The 20828-nt window shown below is 40.4% G+C and overlaps 1 protein-coding gene and 1 long non-coding RNA gene across 2 annotated transcripts; one reads left to right on the forward strand and one right to left on the reverse strand.

The window, feature by feature from the left end:
• Positions 1-35: 35 nt before the first annotated feature.
• LOC128805951 (histone PARylation factor 1) lies at positions 36-8809 on the reverse strand. Its single transcript, XM_053974988.1, has 8 exons — positions 8733-8809; positions 7467-7626; positions 5421-5607; positions 4832-4930; positions 3646-3796; positions 2837-2924; positions 2090-2262; positions 36-293 (listed from the first exon to the last, which is right to left on the reverse strand). The coding sequence occupies exons 1-8, from the start codon at positions 8787-8789 to the stop codon at positions 162-164; spliced, it is 1047 nt and encodes a 348-aa protein (XP_053830963.1). The 5' UTR covers positions 8790-8809; the 3' UTR covers positions 36-161.
• A 449-nt stretch (positions 8810-9258) lies between these two features.
• On the forward strand, positions 9259-20420 carry LOC128806363 (uncharacterized). Its single transcript, XR_008436791.1, has 3 exons — positions 9259-9527; positions 18861-19014; positions 20325-20420. It is a non-coding gene; the product is annotated as an uncharacterized LOC128806363 (long non-coding RNA).
• Positions 20421-20828: the final 408 nt, after the last annotated feature.

Raw genomic sequence — 20828 nt, forward strand, 5'->3', positions numbered from 1 at the left:
CCCGCCGTGCGCAGCCAGCCTCGGGAAGCAGCGCGTTCCTTAGAAAACCTTTACTGACCGCGGAGGACACCACCACCGAGTACAAAAAAACCCACAGACACAAAGTCAAGCCCAGTCCCGGGCGCGCAGGGCCGCCCCCAGCTGCAGCCCCCGTGCCCGGCTCAGAGCGCCAGCTGATCCAGGTCTTCCTCCCGCCGGTTGCCCAGGTGCTGCTCGATGATTTCGGCAAAGAGGTTCCTCTTCAGCAGGGTGTAAGCCAGGGGCAGCAGCTGGCCCACCGTCTTGTGAAAGTACTGCAGGAGAGAAGCAAAAACAAGAGCCACCCTTGGCCTTATTGGTTTTGTTAATTCCGGGAGTAGCCCCATCTCCTGGCTCTGCCCCATTCACATTGCGTCCTTCAAGCCCTCCCAAAATAGCTGAGCACGTCCTCATGCTACACCTGTGACAGCCACAGCAAGGGCAGGCAGGATGCCTGAGCTGCCGCAGTGAGAGAGAAATCGAGTGTTAGCAGTGCAAGAGATGATGATCCCACTCACTACAGCATTGCAAGCTGGGGCCTGCAGGTGAAGTCCCCTATCCTGTCAGTCCCATGTCTTGTCCCACACTGCAGTTTGATGGTATTACAGCGGTACTTACAGTAATCATTTAAGAACTTCAAAAGTATAAACATCAGAGCAGATTTAGCATTTGCAATCATTATTGTACACGTAATTCCATTGTATCTGTCAAACAAAGGGGATGATTCAAGTTCTTTGCTATGTCTTGGGCTACAGATAAGGTGTCAGTGTTTCTCTGGCTCTGTAAGCAAATGGCCAGGAAGACTCCAGTCAAAACTGGAAAACAGCTCCAAGTAGGAGCTCCAAGAAAGGCAGGGACCTAACTGAGCAAAACTTATGTGTGAAGCCACTGTTTCTTCTGTTTAAACTAGAAGATGAAGGTTTCTTATTCTAGAAAACAGCTGCAAAGTTAGAGGTGTTCCCAGCTGCAGCGTAAAACAGACAAGACACATGACAGTACTGTAAACACAATTTTTCACTGCAGGACTTTGTCAGTGGTTAAGCTCATGTGCTGAGAAGCACAAAGCTTGGAAAATAAGTATTTGGCTCCACCTACTCAGAAAAATAGGAGGAACCATTTCCTTCACTGACCTTCCCGTAATAAAAAAGATTTAAGCAGCTGAAGCAGCCTAGTCTCTGAAAGAAGGGCTCTAAATGAACAGGATATTGAAGAAAAATACCACACATTTTCAGATACTGTAAAGAGAGAAGGGCATGAAGTCTAAGAAACACATTAGTAATTTAACAGCATATGGCAAGAGCAGTCAGTTTTCATACATTTCAATGGCTAAGTATTTTAATCAGTGTTCAGCACAGCTTTTTGGGCCTACATTTGGTATTGAAAAACTTATTTTTCCCATGATACTCTGGAGCACCACTTAGCCAATACTAGTTTTGCTAGAAGCAGCTGTTTTGCAGGGGTGTTTCTATGATGATCCATTCATATTAGGTTGATGTTGAAACTTCATGTGTTATTTTCTAGCTATTTACTAATTACAGCCATGACCCTTTTCATCAGCAGGCCAGTAGCTAATACAGAACAAAAAGCATTAAGTATAATTTTTCTGTGCAATAAGTGATATTAATTCAATCCCCTTACTGACGATGTTCACTGTTAGCAGAGAACTAGGGAGGATACTCCAGGTGGGAGGTGCCCTATGCAGTACAGCCAGGCAGCTGACCCAGGCTCACATTCTTCCAGCTGGGGTTACTACAAGCATCAGGCTGTTTCTTGATCTGGTTGAATATGGGTGCCTATACAAGTAGCTGGGGACAGGGGACTCCAGCTATTCAGTGCATTTGGATCAGCCCTTCACACTCCACTTCTGGATTGGAGGATTGGGCCTTCATGAGCACAATTTTAAATTCAACGTGGAATGATGCTGGGTGACTTTTTAACAGTCTTCATGAATTAAGAATATTCTCACAGACCTCTACGATTCCTAGGGATAATTAATCTACAGCAGAACAACTTCTAGCCCATGTATAAAATAATGCATAATTTTGTGAAGTTTGATTGTTGTAGTACTCACATGTGATCCATAGCAAAATAGGTCCATGCCCAGCTCATACCCCATTCCATAATCACATTCATCATTAGCAAACTGAACAAAGGTCAGCATTTCTTGAATGGGTGCAAATGCCTTCACTCTCTCCTCATCAGTTGGAGCATCAACAATGGCCTTGCAAATTTTTTTAAGATTAGCTGCAAAAAAACAAAAGCAGATATTTAGATGTTTAAATAAATTTAATACTGCACAGAAGTATTCTGTGTCACGCTTACATGTAAGGTAAGGGGGCACACTCTGAACTGCTGGTGAAGCAGTTCCCCCTTTCCTTGGAAGCTTATTCTTGCCCCATGCCCATCCCTCTCAGTTCCTCACAAAGGCAGGCAAGCACTTGTGCGATGAAATTTCATCAAGGAACTGATTCTGGTTAAAACGACACTGGAAGAAGAGGGTGGATAAGAAATAAATCCACACATCCCTGAATGTAGATTAGCTTTTTGATCTACTTCCTGCATGGCTTTGACAGCACAAAAGAAAATATAATCTAAACTACTACTTCAGGTATTTTTTTCGCAGATTTAGCATGTTTTCATTGGGTCTCATCTGGTTGCTTTAATGGCAATACTTTGAGGTCAAGCGTGATGGTTAGGACGTCTACATTTTACTCCCATCAGTCAAAATTTTTAAGTAGAAAACATGAATGCAGTTTGCTTTTTACTGAGGGTCATGTACTTAAAAAAAGCAGAGTGATACAATAAACAAGATGTTTACCATTTGTTTCAGGAAGTTCTCTGTATCCAACATCATTTTTGTCTACAGGAACAACTAGGCCTGCTCCATGAAATGCTTTGGTCACCACCTGAACAAAGAGACAGAAAATGGAACATAGCACCGTAAGACAGTACTGTGACCTAAAATTAACTCACCTCATTAAACACTAACACCTGACTGCTGGTGGTCAAACCTAACATGGTGTTCTGGCTCCAGGACATCAACTTAGTTTCAAATTATATTGCAGTTAATTTCAAGCATTGAAGTTTGAAAAAACTGGAAATGCCATTTCAGTGACATTCTGAATTCTAGGAACCCTTGTAGCCAGTTGTGTTGCACTGTACCACATTTGTTTAGACCTCTACTGTAATTATTTTTAATAGGTATGCAAAAAAATCTGTTATTATCATCCATATTATCCTTAATGGTCCTGTTTCTAACAGATCCAACCCCGCTATTTAGAACAATCTTCAATTTAAAGCAGTTTTCTCCATGGCCTCTATTTGTTCCAGTTTTTAGACTACCGTGCTTACTGAGTTTTTTGGTGGTGGCTTGTTTCTTCTTGTTTCATTTTTAATTGAATGCCAAGCTATGATTTATATGAGTAAAGTGTTTTTATTAAATCCTATTATTCGGAACACACTTGTAGTAATCTTCACTCTTTTGAAGTTTTATAGAGAGCTGGTTACCTGTGGAAAGTCCTAATGTAGCATACTTACTGACTAGAAGGATGGAAAAACACAAACAGCAAGTAAATGAAAAGAATTTAACACAACTTAGCTCTGTCCAATAGATGAGGAAAATCATACTTTCTTATCTCTCTGTTTCATCTTCAGGGTTTTCTGTTCCAGAGAATAACCCAGTTCTTTTGCTGTTCTTGTTAGCTTTTCATCTATGTCTTTCAAAACAGCAGTTTTCTTTTTATCAGCCACTTCCTTAAGTTTTTTTGACAAAAATAATCTGCAAACAGATGAAACATGTCAAGAAAACAAAAAAAAAATTAATAGCCTTTTAAACATTAAACCTCTAGATCTTAACCACAAAGATTAGCAGTCCTGTGTTTCTTTATATAGAGACTTGAAAATGCAAGCCTCTTAAGAAGAGGCAAGAAAATAGTTTGGCACATCTAGTACTTGGGCTTTTCTTATCTGTACCTGCATTACAATCTAGCTTATGCAATCTGCAGGTGCTGAAGGTTCTCCCAGCCTCAGTAACTGTTCATCTTTCTATCTTAAGAATTCAGTTTGCTGTTCCCGTGCCATATACACCATTTGTCATCCAAGTCATGCACACAAATACATATTTATGAGCCTCCTCATGGTACTTTCAAAACAAATGTCCTCGTTTAACTCTGCAGTGCACAAGGGTTCTTTTGCAGAAGCCATTCTTCAGTCTGCTTTCACTGACTGACACGTGTCTGTCCTTAGAGAGCTTTCCATTTTTAACCAGCAGGGATGAGGTCAGTTGTTTACATTCCTGATGCAGGAACATGTAAAGTTCCATGAATCAGACTGAACTACATATCCATGTCAGTGTTATCCTGCCACAGGGCAGAAATGGTACTTCTTGTAGATATTAATTATATACAAAAATAATGTATTTTTATGTAGACAAGAATAAGAGCCAGATGTTATTAATCTACTATGATACTCGGATTTCCTTCACCACTGCTTGAGATGCCCTTTCTCTACTTACAAAATTATTTTAACATACCCAGAGAATATTTTTTCCAATTTAGAGCCTGTCACTGCCAATATACTTAAGGAATGATGTAATTAACACTTATTTATTTTAGTTCTGAAAGGAAAGCACTGTTAAAAAGCCTACAAAGGCTTTTGAGAGCATCTTAAAATTTGCCAACAGGGGCAGAAAATAAGTGAGGGTTTCTTAAGAAAGACATATAATAAGTTAGCTTCATTATTCCACATCCCACCTCCCAATTAACAATTTCTCTCTATTCTGTTCTTTGTAAGTAAAAGTAAATATGAACCTTACTTGACTGCAGCAAAGATATTATCACCAACTTGTGAAATCACACAACCCTTCTTCGCTTCATTTGCACCAACCCACACTGGGAGCTCATCTGGCACATCCCTATTGATGAAAAAGTACACACAAAATAGTCAAGCTGTGTCCATTTCTCCTATTTCAAAGTAAAACTAAATTTGCCTCCTCACTATGCTGCCATCTCCTTCAGAATCCCACCAAGAAGTGCCCTTAGATCTAAAGCGCTAAAATCTTACAGCAAGCCTTGAAAAGAGCTTGTATCCATACATGCAGAAAGAATACACATTTCCCTTTGGTAACCTGGCTTTCTTCTCAGTATCATGGCAAAAGTTAAAGATTAGTGAGTGAAGGTGCTCTGGATGGCTAGAGGAGGCAGATTAATAAATATTTAAATCTAGACTTGAACTCCGGTTCCTGCAAACTTTTTAAATAAAAAGATAAAGCCACTTGTTAATGTCCTACTACAAAAAAGAAAGATTCTTGCTTGGTGATAGCACACAAGTTACATTTTGTGGAAAAAGAGGACAAAAGCTATGCATAGTTGTAGTGGAACAAGAGCACACAGGAAATAAAATACCTGAAATATCCCACGTGATACTGTGTTCTGCTATCCCCAACAAGTATAGTCTGAAATTCTGGGGGATCATAGAAGAATCTCCAATGAAGATTGAAGTTCACATCTGTTGATTTTGCTTTTTTGTGTTTTCCAGCAAGAATATCATATGGTCCAACCAGCTTAAGTCCAACACTTGACACAAGTGCATCTGAAAAGCAAACCACGAATCAGGTGCACATTTAGACGGGTAAGTTCCGGTGTTGCTCAGGTATCGAAAGTTTCCATAAATTCAGTCAAACACTATTCACTAGACAAGGAAAGCTAAGAATTGTTTTGTCCAGATAGTTTTCATTGAAGAGTTATTACATTTTAATAAAAAGTAGCCATCCAGCCACAGTCCAATGTCAGGATGGAGATCGGTGTACTGGGACTAGTATTGTTTAATATTCATCTTTATCAATTACACAAGACTGGATCAGCAAACCTCAGCAAATTTGCAGATGACACTCCTAAAGGATGGGATGCCATCCCGAGGGACCTGGACAAGCTCAAGAATTGAGCCCACAGGAATCTCTTCAGGTTTAACAAGACCAAGTAGTCTTGGAAAGTTCTGCACCTGGGTCAAGATACTGGATCAACCCCTAGTATCAACACAGGCTGGGGATGAACAGATGGAGAGCAGCCCTGCCCAGAAGGACTTGGGGATGCTGGTAGGCGAGAGGCTGGACATGACCCAGCCACAGGCACTCCCAGCCCAAAAAGCCAAATGTGTCCTGGGCTGCATCCAAAGCAGTGCAGCCAGGAGGGCCAGGGAGGGGATTCTGCCACTCTGCTCAGCCCCCACCTAGTGCTACATCCAGCTCCAGGGTTTTTAGCACAGCAAGGTCATGGACCTGTTGGAGTGGGTCCAGAACAGGGTCATGAATATGATCAGAGGCCTAGAGCACCTCTCCTATAAAGATGGGCTGAGAGGGCTAGGTTGTTCAGTCTGGAGAACAAAAGGATTCAGTACTTTAGGTACTGAAGGTAAAGACAAACATTTTAGCAAGGCCTGTAGCAAGAGGACAAGGGGTAATGGTTCTTAACCAAAACGGGGTAGATTCAGATTAAACACAAGAAAAAAAAAGTGTTATGATTCAGGTGGTGGAATGGGTTGCCCAGAAACACGGTGGATGACTTAGAAACATTTAAGTCTGGGTTGGATCCAGCTCTGAGCAAACTGGCTCTGTTGAAGATGTCCTTGCTCAGTGTAGGGGGCTCAACTAGATCACCTTTAAAGGTCCCTTCCAACCCAAATCATTCTGACTCTGCAAGCGATGGACATTTCTAGAGCACACAGCGATGCCATATTCTGTTATATAATAAACTTGAAGAGGTTGAAATCCAGATTTAGTAGCACTTACACTGAGTTAAAGCCTTTTCAACCTCTCAACCCACCAGCGAGGAGGCTGCGGGTACACAAGAAGCTGAGAGGGGATGCAGCTGGGATAGCTGATCCCAACTGACCAAAGTGATATTCCATAGCATATGGCATCATGCTCAGCATGACGAAGACCCGCTTTCTTGGAGATGGCTGAACACCTGCCTGCACACAGGAGGTGGTGATTCCTTGTTTTGCTTTGCTTGTGGCTTTTGCTTTCCCTATTAAACTGTCTTTAGCTCAACCCACATGTTTTCCTCACTTTCACCCTTTCGATTCTCTCCCGTCTCACCAAGAGGGAGTGAACAAGTGCCTGTGTGGTGCTTAGCTTTTGATTGGGATTTAACATGAGACATGAGGAAACCTGAGTTCCATACTAAACATTTTAAATGCACCTGCAAGAAAGGCATATTTAGACCACATTTAGTCTCTTTACATTGCACAACTTCAGTAGTTACATTTTAGAAAGCCTGAAGTGTACATCTTGGTGATTATAGCCAGTGTTTTAGTTCACACTCATGTAAATATTCTCCATCTCAAGTGAAAAGCTGAAGCTTCACTAAAATCCATCTGACCAACTCCAATTTGCCTGCTTTCAGGCTGCTTTCGGGAGTGAAAGTTAGAAGAGGCAAAATTTAAAACCTCACCACTTGGTTTCTCAGGATCTAGTTCCTCACAAAACTTCCAAAACTGGTAGAAGTCCTCAGGCAGTCTAAGCCGATAGCATGTTTCTGCTTCTTGGCAAAGACTATCAGGAATATCTGCCTGGTTTGATCTTCTCTTCTTGACAGCTCCATTTTTTTCACTCTGTAAATTAAAACAAAAACAAAAAAAAACCAACCCAAAACAGAGTTTAGTTACCTTCTCTCAGCTCTACCAAAGGAGTCTACAAAACTTTTATACTAATGGAGTAACAAAGATTAGATCCATTAGGACAGGTTTGTTAGTTAAAGCAGTATATATACAACCTAGAACATCTATTTTGGACTGAATCCATTAAAAGTACAGTCTGACAAATGTACTAAACATGTCTGCAGTAGCAAACTGCTACTATGATATTAATGGCTCAATATAATCAACAGAAGCACTTCCGTTAATTAAGCAAAGGAGCAAGCAATCCTAAAGTTTAATCTAATTCTATTGTTCTAAAATGACCATTTCCAATCACACTGCAGACAGCATACAATATGTTTACGTGTTTTACAGACAGTTGAAAGTAGGAATACTATTTTTTCTTGTCAAATTAAAGAAAACAGCAAAAATCCTCTGGTCTCTTCTATTTTAACTACTGTGCTATTCAACATCACAACTGGAGTTTTCAGTGCAGCATTTTAGAAGCAGCTTAGAGGTGAAGTTGCTTTTAAAAATGATGTAACGTGAGCTGAAGCAGGCTAGGAAATGAGCCACACGGGCACACTCTACTGGGGCAGCAGCCGCAAACCACCCCATTCCCACATAAGTCTCCATGAATTGGTAGGAATCGTTACCCCCGCATTTGAATGAATATAAAAAGTAAAATAAATAAATAAACAATAAGGTTTCTTTCTTGTTCTTAAGAGAAGGCAATGCGGCGGACACTTGATCTCTGAAGCAGGGCCGCCGCCAGGTAAGCCGGGTCGCGGCGCGTGTCCCCGTTCCCAGCGCGCTCCCGCCGGGATGATGCGGCGGCCGCTGGGCCCAGCGCACCTCGAGCGTGGCGGTCCCCGCGAGACGGCCGGGTGGAGGAGCGGCTGCCGCGCAGGAGAACGCGGGGCCCTGTGACTGTCCCCAAAGCCACCGAGCAAAACAGAACGAGGGGCAAGGAGACGGAGAGCCGACAGACACAGAAGGCACCCGCGCCGGTGCAGGCCGGCGGCCCTCGGAGGCGGGAGCCCCGCCGCCCCCGGCCGCGTCCCCGCTGCCCCCCGCCCCACCTGCTCTCCGGCCGGTCCCGCCGCGCCGCGCGGCCTCCGCTTCCCGCCACCTGCCATGCGCTCCCGCCGCCCGCATCCCGCGCGCCCGCCGCGCCTGCGCAGCCCCGCGCCAGCGTCGGAGCCGGCCCGGCCCCGCGCGGCTGCCGCGAGGGGCTGTGAGGGGCGGGGGCCGCCGGCACCCCCGGTGTGGCACCTCCGCCACAGCGGCGACCTAGGGGACAGCGACGGGGCACCACAAGGGGCGCAGTCCACCCCGGATGGCGAATGCGGCTGGTGCTGGAGACAAGTCGGGAACTCACCGCCATGTTCCCTCAGCGGTAGATACACCGCAGAGATACGCTTTCGAAGCTGAGTTTTTATAATGCTGCTTACATATACGTGCAAATTCCTGTAATATGAGTTCGGGTGGTGTACTGGGATCAGACAGAGGACGAGATGACCTGAAATATAATCATCTCCTTCAGAGCTAAAGGCATGAGAGAGAGGAAGCAATACAGATTTTCAGTACAAATAAAAAAAAAAAAAAAAAAAAAAAAAAAAAAAAACCACCACCAACCTCAACCCCCTAATCTTCTGTTTTAGCAATTGACAGCTGCCAGGAATATAAAAGCAGCATCACAGTTTCTGTTCAATGAAAGAACCGAGGCAGCTGTGTGTAACATGCCGCAAGTGGGACACGTTCCTCAGTGTAGAGCAGCCCATAATCACATTATGCAACATCCGCTTACACTGCTCAAGTGCTTCGCATAGGAGAGGGCCTGGAAAACCAGCGGCACAGGAGGCAGCAGTGGGAAGGTGGTTATATATAAACCTTCACTTTTTTTTTTGTTTCAGTAAGTGAGATCACAGTGGATTTATTTAAAGAAACATTATGTAGTTAAGCTACAGGAATTGGTGAGCTCACAGTGCCTACCAGAAAGAAAGATGCGTGTGTGGCATAAATAATCACTGTGAGATCTTTTTATCCTGCAGTATGTTAAGGCTGTAAGTATTTGCTATGGTATATATTGTTAGCTTAGGTCTAGGAATAAACTGCAGTGTGTTTCAGCCACCTGACAGTTGTATGACTCACACAAAAGCTCGATGATGTTACTTCAGGTTACAGCATTCACTTTTAAGAGTTGCACACAAGTCACAGGAAACTTGATCCTGACTGATGGATGGTACTGCCTGTACATAAAACAGCAAGGTTTGCTATGATGTAGATGCAGAACAAAGTCTGCATCAAAGTTTCCTTTCCTGAGATGGAAAAATTATTGTTTAAATCAGCATACCTGTTGTTTGCTTACCAAAATCCTGCATACACAAGGAAGGTCTATTAAATTTCACATCCAAACCTTGCTTAACGATTTACATTTCATTGCCTGAGGTTAAGCAGAAACGAGGCACAAAAGCTTACTAAGAAACCACAAATCTAATTTTCTTTCTGAAAAGTGTCAAGAGTACTGGCCTGAGGTTTCTTTGGGAAATGCTTTCTAAAATTAAATTATGGGTCTCACTCATAATTTCTAGTAAACAAAACCTTAGTCACAGTGGAGGCTAGAGAAAACGTCACCCAAAGGAAAAACAAATAAATAAGGTCAGAATGAAAGCATCTACCTTTACTTTGAGTCAAGAAGAAAACAGCAGCTTTTCAAAGTTTTCCACCTTTAAAGAGATTGACTTCTGCCTCTTGTAATATTTTGCAATACAGCATTGAAACAGAAGTAAAGTAAGCATGTAATAAATTTGTAGTGGCCCCATTTTAAATATGCCAATACCTCACAAGGCACACTAATACTGGAAAGAATGCAAATTGACTAGAAAAATACTCCTACACTGACTTAATGCCAGTGCTAGGTGTCTAAAGCCTAACTTGGAGTGATTTTTACCACAGAAGATACAACTCATGAGCTCTATTGATCAATCATTTTTTTTTATTCTTTTCTCTACACAAGCTATTAAAGACTCCAAGAGCACCTCTCCTCTAGAACAGCCCATAGTTTGGAAATAACCCAGGAGAGAAAAAAAATGCATAATCCAGGAAGGAGAACACAAAATCCATCTAAGAATCCTGGTCTCTTACACTTTCCAGGCAGGTACCCCAGCCGTTAGATTAATGGTTAAGAGTACCAGTGTTTGGCCGTACTTAAGACAAAATGTGATTTTTAAAATACTTTATGTGTGTACGTATATAGTACAACTCAATTTTTTTAAAGTACCTTCCAAACAATTTTGGAATGAGTACCTCAAAAGAAATAGGTAATGAAATGCCCAGTTACCTCATTCTGTCTTTTCAGGCTTGGAATATGAGGCAGGTAGCTCAGTTCCATTGAGATTGTGATGGTGGTTGTGTTCAGAAAAGTAACTTTGCACAGCTGGATATATAAAAAGAGTATTTTTTAGTTTAGATGTATCTAGTCCCAGGTGGCAGCTGATGAGATCTTTTCCAAACAGCAGTTTGGAACCAAAGTACATGCTTTAGATTCAATAAACCCTTTTAGTTTCTCTTCAGTTAAGTCTACCCTCAGTTAAGTTCTTCTCTGAAACATGGAAGTAGATTGTGGGATGCCACTGGAAAGGCCCTTAAACAAGAAATGCTAAGTTACTGAATGATCATTCTGTCCACCATAGTAATTTTTTGTCTCTGTGAACAAGTGGTAACTCCTTCTGTATGAGAAATAAGAACAAATTATTTGGAGGAGGATATGAAGTCCTAGATTTGAAAAGAATTTGATATTGGTAGTCATATTTTCATTCATTCTCATAACAACCTGTAAGGCTGTAACAAGGAAGACTTTTTACAAAGGATAAATGGCTGCAGCAGAATTCATAATACGATATTTTAAAGCCTCCCCTTCAAACTACAAAACATAGCTTGCTGTGTGTGTACCACCAGACTTCTGAATCAGGATAAACTGAGATTATCTCGAGATAATTATCTGCAAAGTAGCTTTATCAAGCTCTCCAGTCATCAGTATGATTAGTCCCACTCCGTAGTGGGCCTAGTTTCTTTTTGTTTAGATTGTTTTTGTTTTGTTAATTTATAACTACAGGAAGAGATTTTGTGAGAAACTACAGAACTGAAGCATGTTTCCCTGAAACAAAGCTTTTCAGACCTGCTTTCTCAAAAGCTATTGTGTACACACTTCCTGTGTACACACATTTCCTGATACATTTTATTTGCCTCTTGAGGTTATCAGGACTTTAGTGTCCTATAAGTATTTTTCCTCTTCTGTGTTAATTTCCAAGACTATTGCTTAATATCCAAAGTTACCAAAGTATGCCCCATGCTATGCAAAAAAAAAAAAAAAAAAAAAAAAAACCAAAAAAAACCCCAAAAAACCAAACAAACAAACAAAAAAAAACAACACCAAAACCACAAAAATAAACCCTCTCAGTTTTCAATTTCAGAGTTTTATGAGTATTAATTATTGTGGAAAAAGCTTTCATGATTCAAAAGCCAGAACAATAAACTTTATCAGCAGGTAGTAGAAAGAAGGAAAGAAGACTTGCAGGGTTGTTGAAACCAGATTTTTACTTCCTCATTGCTATTCAGTGACTCTTTCATGCTCAGAGCTTTCTGTCACAGTTCATTGCTTTCCTCCCACCCCTTACAAGGTGAAGATTTGCTCACCTGTGAAAAACACCCCAAGTAAACTAAGCTACACTGATCCAGGTATTCTGTACTGAGATGTTAAAGATCTTTAAGGACAAGGATCTCCAAGACAAGATATCTATCTAGTCTAGACTGCATTGGCAAATTAGATGGGGTGCAATACATATGGTTGACAAGCTATTTTTCCCTACCCTTCATCATGTGCAGCTGAAAGGTAACTGTTTATGTTACTTATTTTAAGTAGTTTCAAAGAGTACCTGAGCAGCAAGGGATACGTGTGTTTAGTCTCCTCCAGCACTACAACATACTGATAACTAGACTCTGCAGTATAAACATAGATAAAATCTAATTTCTGCTCAAGGACTAGTTTTTTTGCCAAAATGATACTGCATTTCTCTTGACACAAGAGGGAGCCATTTAAATCCTTTTTATTAAAAAAGCAGTATAAAGAATGAAGACAAAAATATCTGAATACAGATATTCAGTGGCCACATTGATGTCCTTTCAATGTGGACATCTTATTTCTTAACCCTAGATAATTTTATCTTATTCTATGTAATCACAGTATGTAGCAGCTGCTGGATTTTTCTGTGTGCAGCTATCACATTGGGGATGTACTGAATGCAGTGTGGCACAAATGCAGTGAAATTATGCTATTTTAAAATAGTTTTAACACTGCAGTTTATGTGATGGTTCTTAACTAATTGCTTTACAAAACTGCCAGCCTTGTTCTCAGGTTAAGCCTCACATAATCCTCAGATCACACAGAGCTTCTTGTTCCTTGGGTTATTAGCTTCTGTAGGGCAACTCCACATTTTCAGGTTCACTGAAGGACACATCCTCCCTTTTATCAAAATAAGGATGTGCAGGAGCTGTGGGCACTTTTCAAGGTCAAAGCCAAGACTTATCTCCGGGAGGGTTGGGAGTGGGCGGTGCTGCAGCAGAGCGCAAAGACACACAGTGCCTCTGCTGACTCATCACCTCACCGCTGCTTGTGCTGACAGGTTGTCCTGGATCCCTGCCAGCTCCCCTTGCAATTCTGCAAGGAAGGCTACATATACCAGGATAAATGAAAGAATACAGCGCAGGGGGAGAGAGTCATAACTGGGAGAAAATTGATCAGAATACTGCAGGACATGTATTTCCTGAGACAGCCTAGAGGCTTCAGGATACTTTGCATTGCAAATGTTTAAAAAGGAATATGGGTGAAGATACACAGTAGTCTTTCTGTGAAGGACTTGAAATTAGATAAATATTTTAGAATATAAATTAATGTTATTTAGGGATCAATTCGGTGAGCCTTGCAGTAACTGCTCTTGACAAGAGTGTAAACTGACAGCTTGATACTGCTGTAATGCAGCATTTGAACCACTATTATTTAGATCTGGCAGCTAGCAGTAGACTTTGATTTCATGGTGGCAGTAGTATTTTACTGCAAGCCAAACCCTTTCTTTCTTCTCTAATTTGAATACAGGGAAACCATTCTGATCGCATAAATTATGAGTGCTTGGAACACAGAGCATCTACACTATTCTGCATTGAAATTACTTGTTAGTCCTGTGGTTGTACAGAACTGCAATTTATGTAGGACTATTTGCCACAAGCACCAGTTAAATTTTGCAGATGGCCATAGATGTACTGTTATAAATTGCCTGGTTTACTTGGAAGTACAGCTATGTATGTTTGAAGTACAGTGAGGCACAGTTCATCTGAATGCATTATCCCAGGAAGTTTAGGAGTTTTCCTGTAAGAATCTACTCCTATAAAAGGGCTGCTAGTCTGAATACCTATCCAAAACAATGCTTTCCCTTGGGAAAGTAAAGCATGGAGTTAGTAAGTCTAATCCAGTTTTATTTCTGGTCAGCTATTGGACCCAGGATAGATTGAACCAGGCAATCTAGGTACTATATTTTTCTGGGGTTATGTTTTTTGTCATATATAGGTATTCTAGTTCTCTTAATCTATAATTTTCACTTTAAACTCTTGCCTGCATATGTACAAAATACTGCATACAGGTAAGGAGGAAAAAACAGTATCAAGTCAAGTTGGTACCACTGGAGGCAATAAATGAAAAAGGAAAGTTTTTGGTCTGATACATAAAAATAAAAGTAATCTAAATAGCAAGTAATTTAAAATCAATGACTACTTTGTAGACACCCCTTGTGAGGTTTCATATTTCTGATATGCAAGAAGAAACACTTGATAAACATGTTTACCAGCGATACAAACCCTTCATACATTGTTTTACCATTAATAACTCCTAAGACTGACATGTCTTTCATATTGTATTAATACACATCACCTCCCAGTCTTCAGTGTCAGAACCTCAGGGCCCTGTTGTCATGGGACAGTTTCCTCACATTGAGAGCAAGTCACATTCTGCTGTAAGTGGATATTAGTGTGACAGTCAATACAAATAATGAAATAATATGCATCCCCTAAGTTCTGGCTGATGGTATTAACATTTTCTCAAGTACCTATGCTTTGGCTTCCTCCCCTGACAAATAATGTGGTGAGGAGATAGAAAATTGTGGCTCTGAGTCACTTCAGTTTAGGATAGAGTGAGTCAGAAGCTTAGCAGCTCAGTTGGGTGAATTGATTATATTCCTGTTATCTGAGAGACACAGAATTGCTGGCTATAACTGACAGGCAAAAGTCTTCAGGGCAGGGTAAATCCAGTTTTGTGTTTTAACATCCTGATGGGCAGTAGTCTATATTTTCCAATAAACCATTTGCAAATCATAACTTTTATAGCCATTATTGCTGTGAAAGTCCCTAAACTTGAGGATTGAGTATATGGTTTAGGGTGAACAATCCAATTATATTTAGCAACTTCTGTGAGGAACCTTTCTGCTTGCATTTTTCTGGGCACCCTAGCAACCACAAAATATTAAAAGCAACAAAAACTGTGTTTAATGTAAGTCTTAAAGGCAGTACTAAAGTATAACATCAACTTTAGACTTGTGTTCATATTTAAAATTCTTCCCTCAGACCTGCTCAGATGTTTCCACTCCATATGGCTTCTAGCGTAGCAGTACAGTAAACTTCTGCTAGCTAGTAACACAAAACACCACATATTCTCACCGTGCCATTCCCAGCTAACAGCTTCAGTGCCTAGGGCTGTGTAGCATTAGCACAGTCTGTTCCCAAATAAGTTACCCTTTCTGTCTATAAACATGACTAATTAATTCAGGTACAGCACTGAAGCTGCCACAGCTCTACTCTTTCCAGTCTGGAACCAGTCAGCTGTGATGCTCATCTGGAATTACTGTGCCATGCTCTTGCACAAAATAGGGAGCACTGAGAAGACATCCTACTCTGTTTTCTGTGATCCCATTTTCCTTTCAGCTGCCTTGTTACTATAAGCTACCGTAAACAAGCACCACAGCAGGAAAATCTGTCTAAAGCCCTCACCCTTGGTTATAGCATGTGCAAAGACAAGGGCTCTGGCTAAGGCAGGCTTATGCCCACTATTGGGAAACAACCCTTCTCTCACTGGGATGGTGGTAGGAGACAACAGAGCCTGGCATTTCCCCTTGTAGTCTTGGGCTTTCTGCTCCTTTCACAGTGCTGAATCTGCTCTTAGTGCAGTAACCCAACTAGGATAGATTCCACTGGAAAGCTGCAAATACAGTATGCCCAAAATACATTTCACACCACAGGATGGTTCTGACATGCTTCCTCAACTTCAAGGAGCCTACTTAATAGCCCCAAAAGGTAATGAGTACTTCTTTCACAGTAGGATAATGTCTTTAGCATCATCACTGTTCCTTGTTGAGATTTTGTAAATTTAAGCTTTGTCTCTGTTGAGATATGCCACCAACTCTTAGGGATATTCTTGAGTATAATGAAACTACATTTGGTCACCTACTTATAGTAGTCTAACAGCTTTGTATGCCACTAACTTAGTTACCAGCACAACCCAAGCTTTAAGCATTCTTTTTTTTCATAATATACTGACAAAAAACACATAGGCATTGCCTCTGTCTTGTGAGCTCATATGGCACCCCTCCTAGGAACTCCTCAGGTAACATTCAGTAGTACTGGCTAGCTAAGATGGCTTTTAAAAAAATACCACATACCTCCCTCAAGGAAAAATCCTTCATATCCCAAAACAAGAAAAAGCCTTAAAAAACAGCCCCAGCTAAGAACAACAACAACAACAAAAACCCAAAAAAAAAAAAAAAAACAAAAAAAAAAAAAAAAAAAAAAAAAACCCAAAGCCAATAACAACAAAACCCCCCAAAAACAAACAAACAAACCCCAAACAAAGAGCCAGAGTTATCAAGAGTCTCATACAGGACTGCACAGATGCAAATCTCCACATCCAGAGATCACTTTCCCAGTTTAGAGACCAACAATTGTCTTAAGCTTGTCAATACCACTTTTTTCAACAAACAGGAGAAGAATATTCATGTTGCATTGGTGAAAAAATATAGGACAGTGTCTCTCTTCATCCCCTTTACATGTTATTCTGTATTTACACAAGAAAACAATTTGATAATTACCTGTTCTATTTAAAAATATATTTTAAGCTTGAGAATACCACATGCAAGATGCCCCAGGGCACAAACAATTTTGTGTTCTGTTTAGAGCCAAATTGTTTCGGTTCTACCAAGTAACCCAGATCTTGCCAGTCAGCTCTCTTACATTTGACTTTTTTTAAACATACTTTATAGTACTCAGTCTCAAGACAACTTAGCTAGTACCTCTGCTAATCAGCAGTTGTTGCTTTCTCAGCAAAAAGATAAATACACCAGCTATTGTAAGGCAACCTCCATATTCTTCTACTTTTTTCAGAGGAAAAGGGAATAAAACCCTCTTATTAAATTACACGTGCCAGCAGATTAAGAAAACAAACAACTCCTTATGAAAATTCTTACCATTGCAGGTCACAAAAAAACACAAACAAAGCCAAAGTAGTCAAAAAAGCTGTTACTCTATGAAAAAAAGATGCATTCTCTCTTATTAGGAGGCTTGTTCTCTTATATAGTGTGCTTGTACCAAGGTATCAGCACTGGCTGTTGGGTTGCAGAGTCTCAGCTGTACCTGCTTCCTGGCTAATTAACCCCTGTCTTTCTGGTCCCAGTTTTCAACAGATCTAAATGCAAAAATTGCTTAAGGTTTTGAATTGTTCAGCAGGACATAGCTTAAAGCATTTGTAGTACCCCACAAAACACAACATAACATAATTGCTTTTCTCCTGCATAATTTCTTATTTTTTCCCTTAATTGTTCCATTTTCTTTTTTACTTATCTGCTCTCCCATTTGTTGCCTATCAGAAGAGATAACAGGTGTAAAAGTTCATAAGAAAAAGAAAAGGAGGAAGCTAGGCAGGGACCTCATCACAGAAAATTCATTCATTTATTTGGAAGTTACAGTTCTGGTTTTGTTTTGTTACAGTGACAAGGCTGGTTTAAAAGAATAGCAAAACTTCTTACATTGATTCTATCAGTCAAATAATTCTGTGTAACTAGAGGGAGCTAATTCAGGAAAAGGGGAGGAATGAAGACCAGCAAATGGGATGGATGTTGCAAGAAAGACTCTTGTTGAATTACTGCTAATTGTGCTTTCACTATAATTGGACCATAGTTCATTAATAGTTAAAAAAAAAAAAAAAATCTTGGATGCTACTAAAATGTTCTATACCCTACTCCTTTTTAATGCAAACTTTTCAAAATCTCAGTGTCTTCAGAGTGCCACCTACCCTCTTAAACACCTAAATATACCACTTAAACAGTACTGATTTTTTTCAAATTGGTATCTATTAGGTACTCATTTTCTGTTGTCAGTCGTGTACGTTCCAGTTTACACAATGTCATAAAACTTCCCAGAAAAATACATTGAGCTGATACAATGTAAAAAATACAATTACAATACAAAAATACAATATAGCTGATATTTTAAGACATTGTATTATATACATTATTGTATGTGAGCATTGTGATCAGTAATTATTTTGATTGTCTAAGAAAGAATGTAGGCACCTGTACTTCTAGAAGGTTCTAGCAAGAACCTTTGTTCAGTTGTGCCAAGTGCTGTGGCTTTCAGCCTTCCAGCTGTCATTAAGCCATTGAATGAAATAGGTTACAGTCTTTGTCAAACACCTTGGTTATATATAATTGTGGAATAGCATCTCGGAAACCCTGTAGAAAAGCATTTGCTGTCAAAATGTTCTTAAAGAAAAGGTGAACAGTATTTTTTTCATATAATCACAGAATGGTTTGTGTTGGAAGGACCTTCAAGATCACCTAGCTCCAGTCCCCCTGCCGTGGGGCCATCCATCCCCCTGGGCAGGGATGCCTTCCACAAGGCCAGGTGACTCAAACCCCATCCAACCTGGCCTTGAACACTTCCAGGCATGGGGCATCCACAGCATTTCTAGGCAGCCTGTGCGAGCGATCATCCTCACAGTAAAGCATTTGTTCCCAATACCAAATGTAAACCTGCTTTCTGTCCATTTAAACCATTCCCCCTTGTCCTATTGCAATATGCCTGTGCAAAAAGTCCCTTTTTTGTCTCTCTTCTAGGCCCCTTTTAGGTACTTGGAAGCTGTTCTAAGGTCTCCCTGGAGCTTCTGTTTTCTAACCTGAACAACTCGAGCTCTCTCAGCCTATCTTCATTGGAAAGGTGCTCCGGCCCTCTCATCATCTTCATGGACTTCCTCTGGACTTGCTCCCACAGGTCTATGTCCTTCTTATGTCCTTCTTGAGGACCCCCAAGCTGGATGCAGCACTCCAGATGGCATTTCAGAAGAACAAAATAGGCAGAATCAACTCCCTTGACCTGCAGGCCACTCTGCTTTTGATGAAGCCCATGATATGATTAGCTTCCTGGGCTACAAGCACATGTTACAAGGTCATGTCAAGCTCCTCATTCACAAACACTCCCAAGTCCTTTTTCTCAGGGCTGCTCTCAATCCATTCTTGCCCAGCCTGTACTTGTGCTTTGAATTGCCCCAGCCCAGGTGCAGGACCTTGCAGTTGGCTGTGTTGAACTTCGTTGGACTCTCACGGGCCCACTTTTCAAGGCTGTCCAAGGTCCCTCTGGATACCATCCCTTCCCACCAGCCTGTTAACTGCAGCACACAGCTTGGTGTCATAAGCAAATTTGCTGAGGGTGCGCTCAATACAGCATCCCACAGAGCAGGCAGGGACTCCAGTGCAAAGCAGGCTCCATGATCAGTCAATTATGTGAAAGGTGACCGTCTGCTAGAGTCATAAGAAAATTATATAAAAATTGATTTATACTTTGTAACAAGCTATGATTTAGTTTTGCCATTGTCTTCTCTCATATTCACAACATTAATATATTAGTTTTGCTTTGTATATGACTAATATGTTTTTCCTCCTTTTCATCTTCCCTCCGAAAGTATATCTTTGCAACATTTAACATTCTATGTAAAATAGTTTTTGATTTTTTTTCATTTTTCAGGGAAAAATATTTTAAAATCCAGTATAAATCAAATGAACCAGCAGAAATATAATTTTAAGTAGGCAGTTATTATGGTGTGTACATACACCTGGAAACAGATATAAAGCACAAAGGACCATTGTTATAATCCTACAGCTCATCATCTTAGTATAACCTGATATTGGTAACCAAGTGGTTTTTGTAGTATGAGACAAAACCCAAGATGTCAACAAAATGGAGAGTTTTGTCATGAGAGACATTAAGAACTGAAATATTTTTTTTTAAATCTCTATTTGTTTTTCTTTAAAATAAGGAAAGGTGATTTAACCTCATGGTTACTAACAGTAACAAGAGGCAAGCAATTAAATTTCCATAAATCAGAAAGAGCATTAACTTCTTACAGTTTAATCTTTTCCAAAGCAAATGAAATACTGTATAATATGGCTGCATTGCTGACTAATAATAATATTTATCAGCAATGCTTAAATCAGTCTATAATCACAAGATTAGTTAGCATAATAATTTGGTTCTTTATTAATTAAGCAATTTGTAGCTAATTGCTAACTCCTTGCGTTTCTCAGAAATCCTTCTCCAGGATGGTGTTTTCTTTCTGCCTGTATGATATTGCCTCAAGAGAGATGCAGCACAGCTGGTGAATGAATACATGTGCTTTTTGAAAAAAGGAGGTATCTTTTTTTTTTTTTTTTTTTTACCTGGTATCTGGCACTTCTTATGTAGTTGGTGCATGTGATCTTATTTCCATGCAATTCATTTATTTCCTCTCTCCCATTCGGTTCTGACAACATCTTTGGATTTCACTGAACTGTTCCACAAGTGAAATGTGGATTTCACTTTGTAGGAGCCTTAATCCACAGGAGAATAAAGCATGCAGCTAAAGAAGTTGGGAATCCCTTGTGAGTATCGTTCAGAATACGGAGAATAAGATGGAAAGTGAAAGTTCATTGCATCTCCCTTTGAACCAAAATGTGTTCATTTAAATGAATGGCTTTATTTGGTGGCCATTGTGACCAAAGAAAGTTGTCATGGAAACCTTGATAGGATAATAACTACCTGGACAGAGCTGT

Source organism: Vidua macroura, chromosome 4 (assembly GCF_024509145.1).
Source record: "Vidua macroura isolate BioBank_ID:100142 chromosome 4, ASM2450914v1, whole genome shotgun sequence".
Taxonomy (NCBI): Eukaryota; Metazoa; Chordata; class Aves; order Passeriformes; family Viduidae; genus Vidua; species Vidua macroura.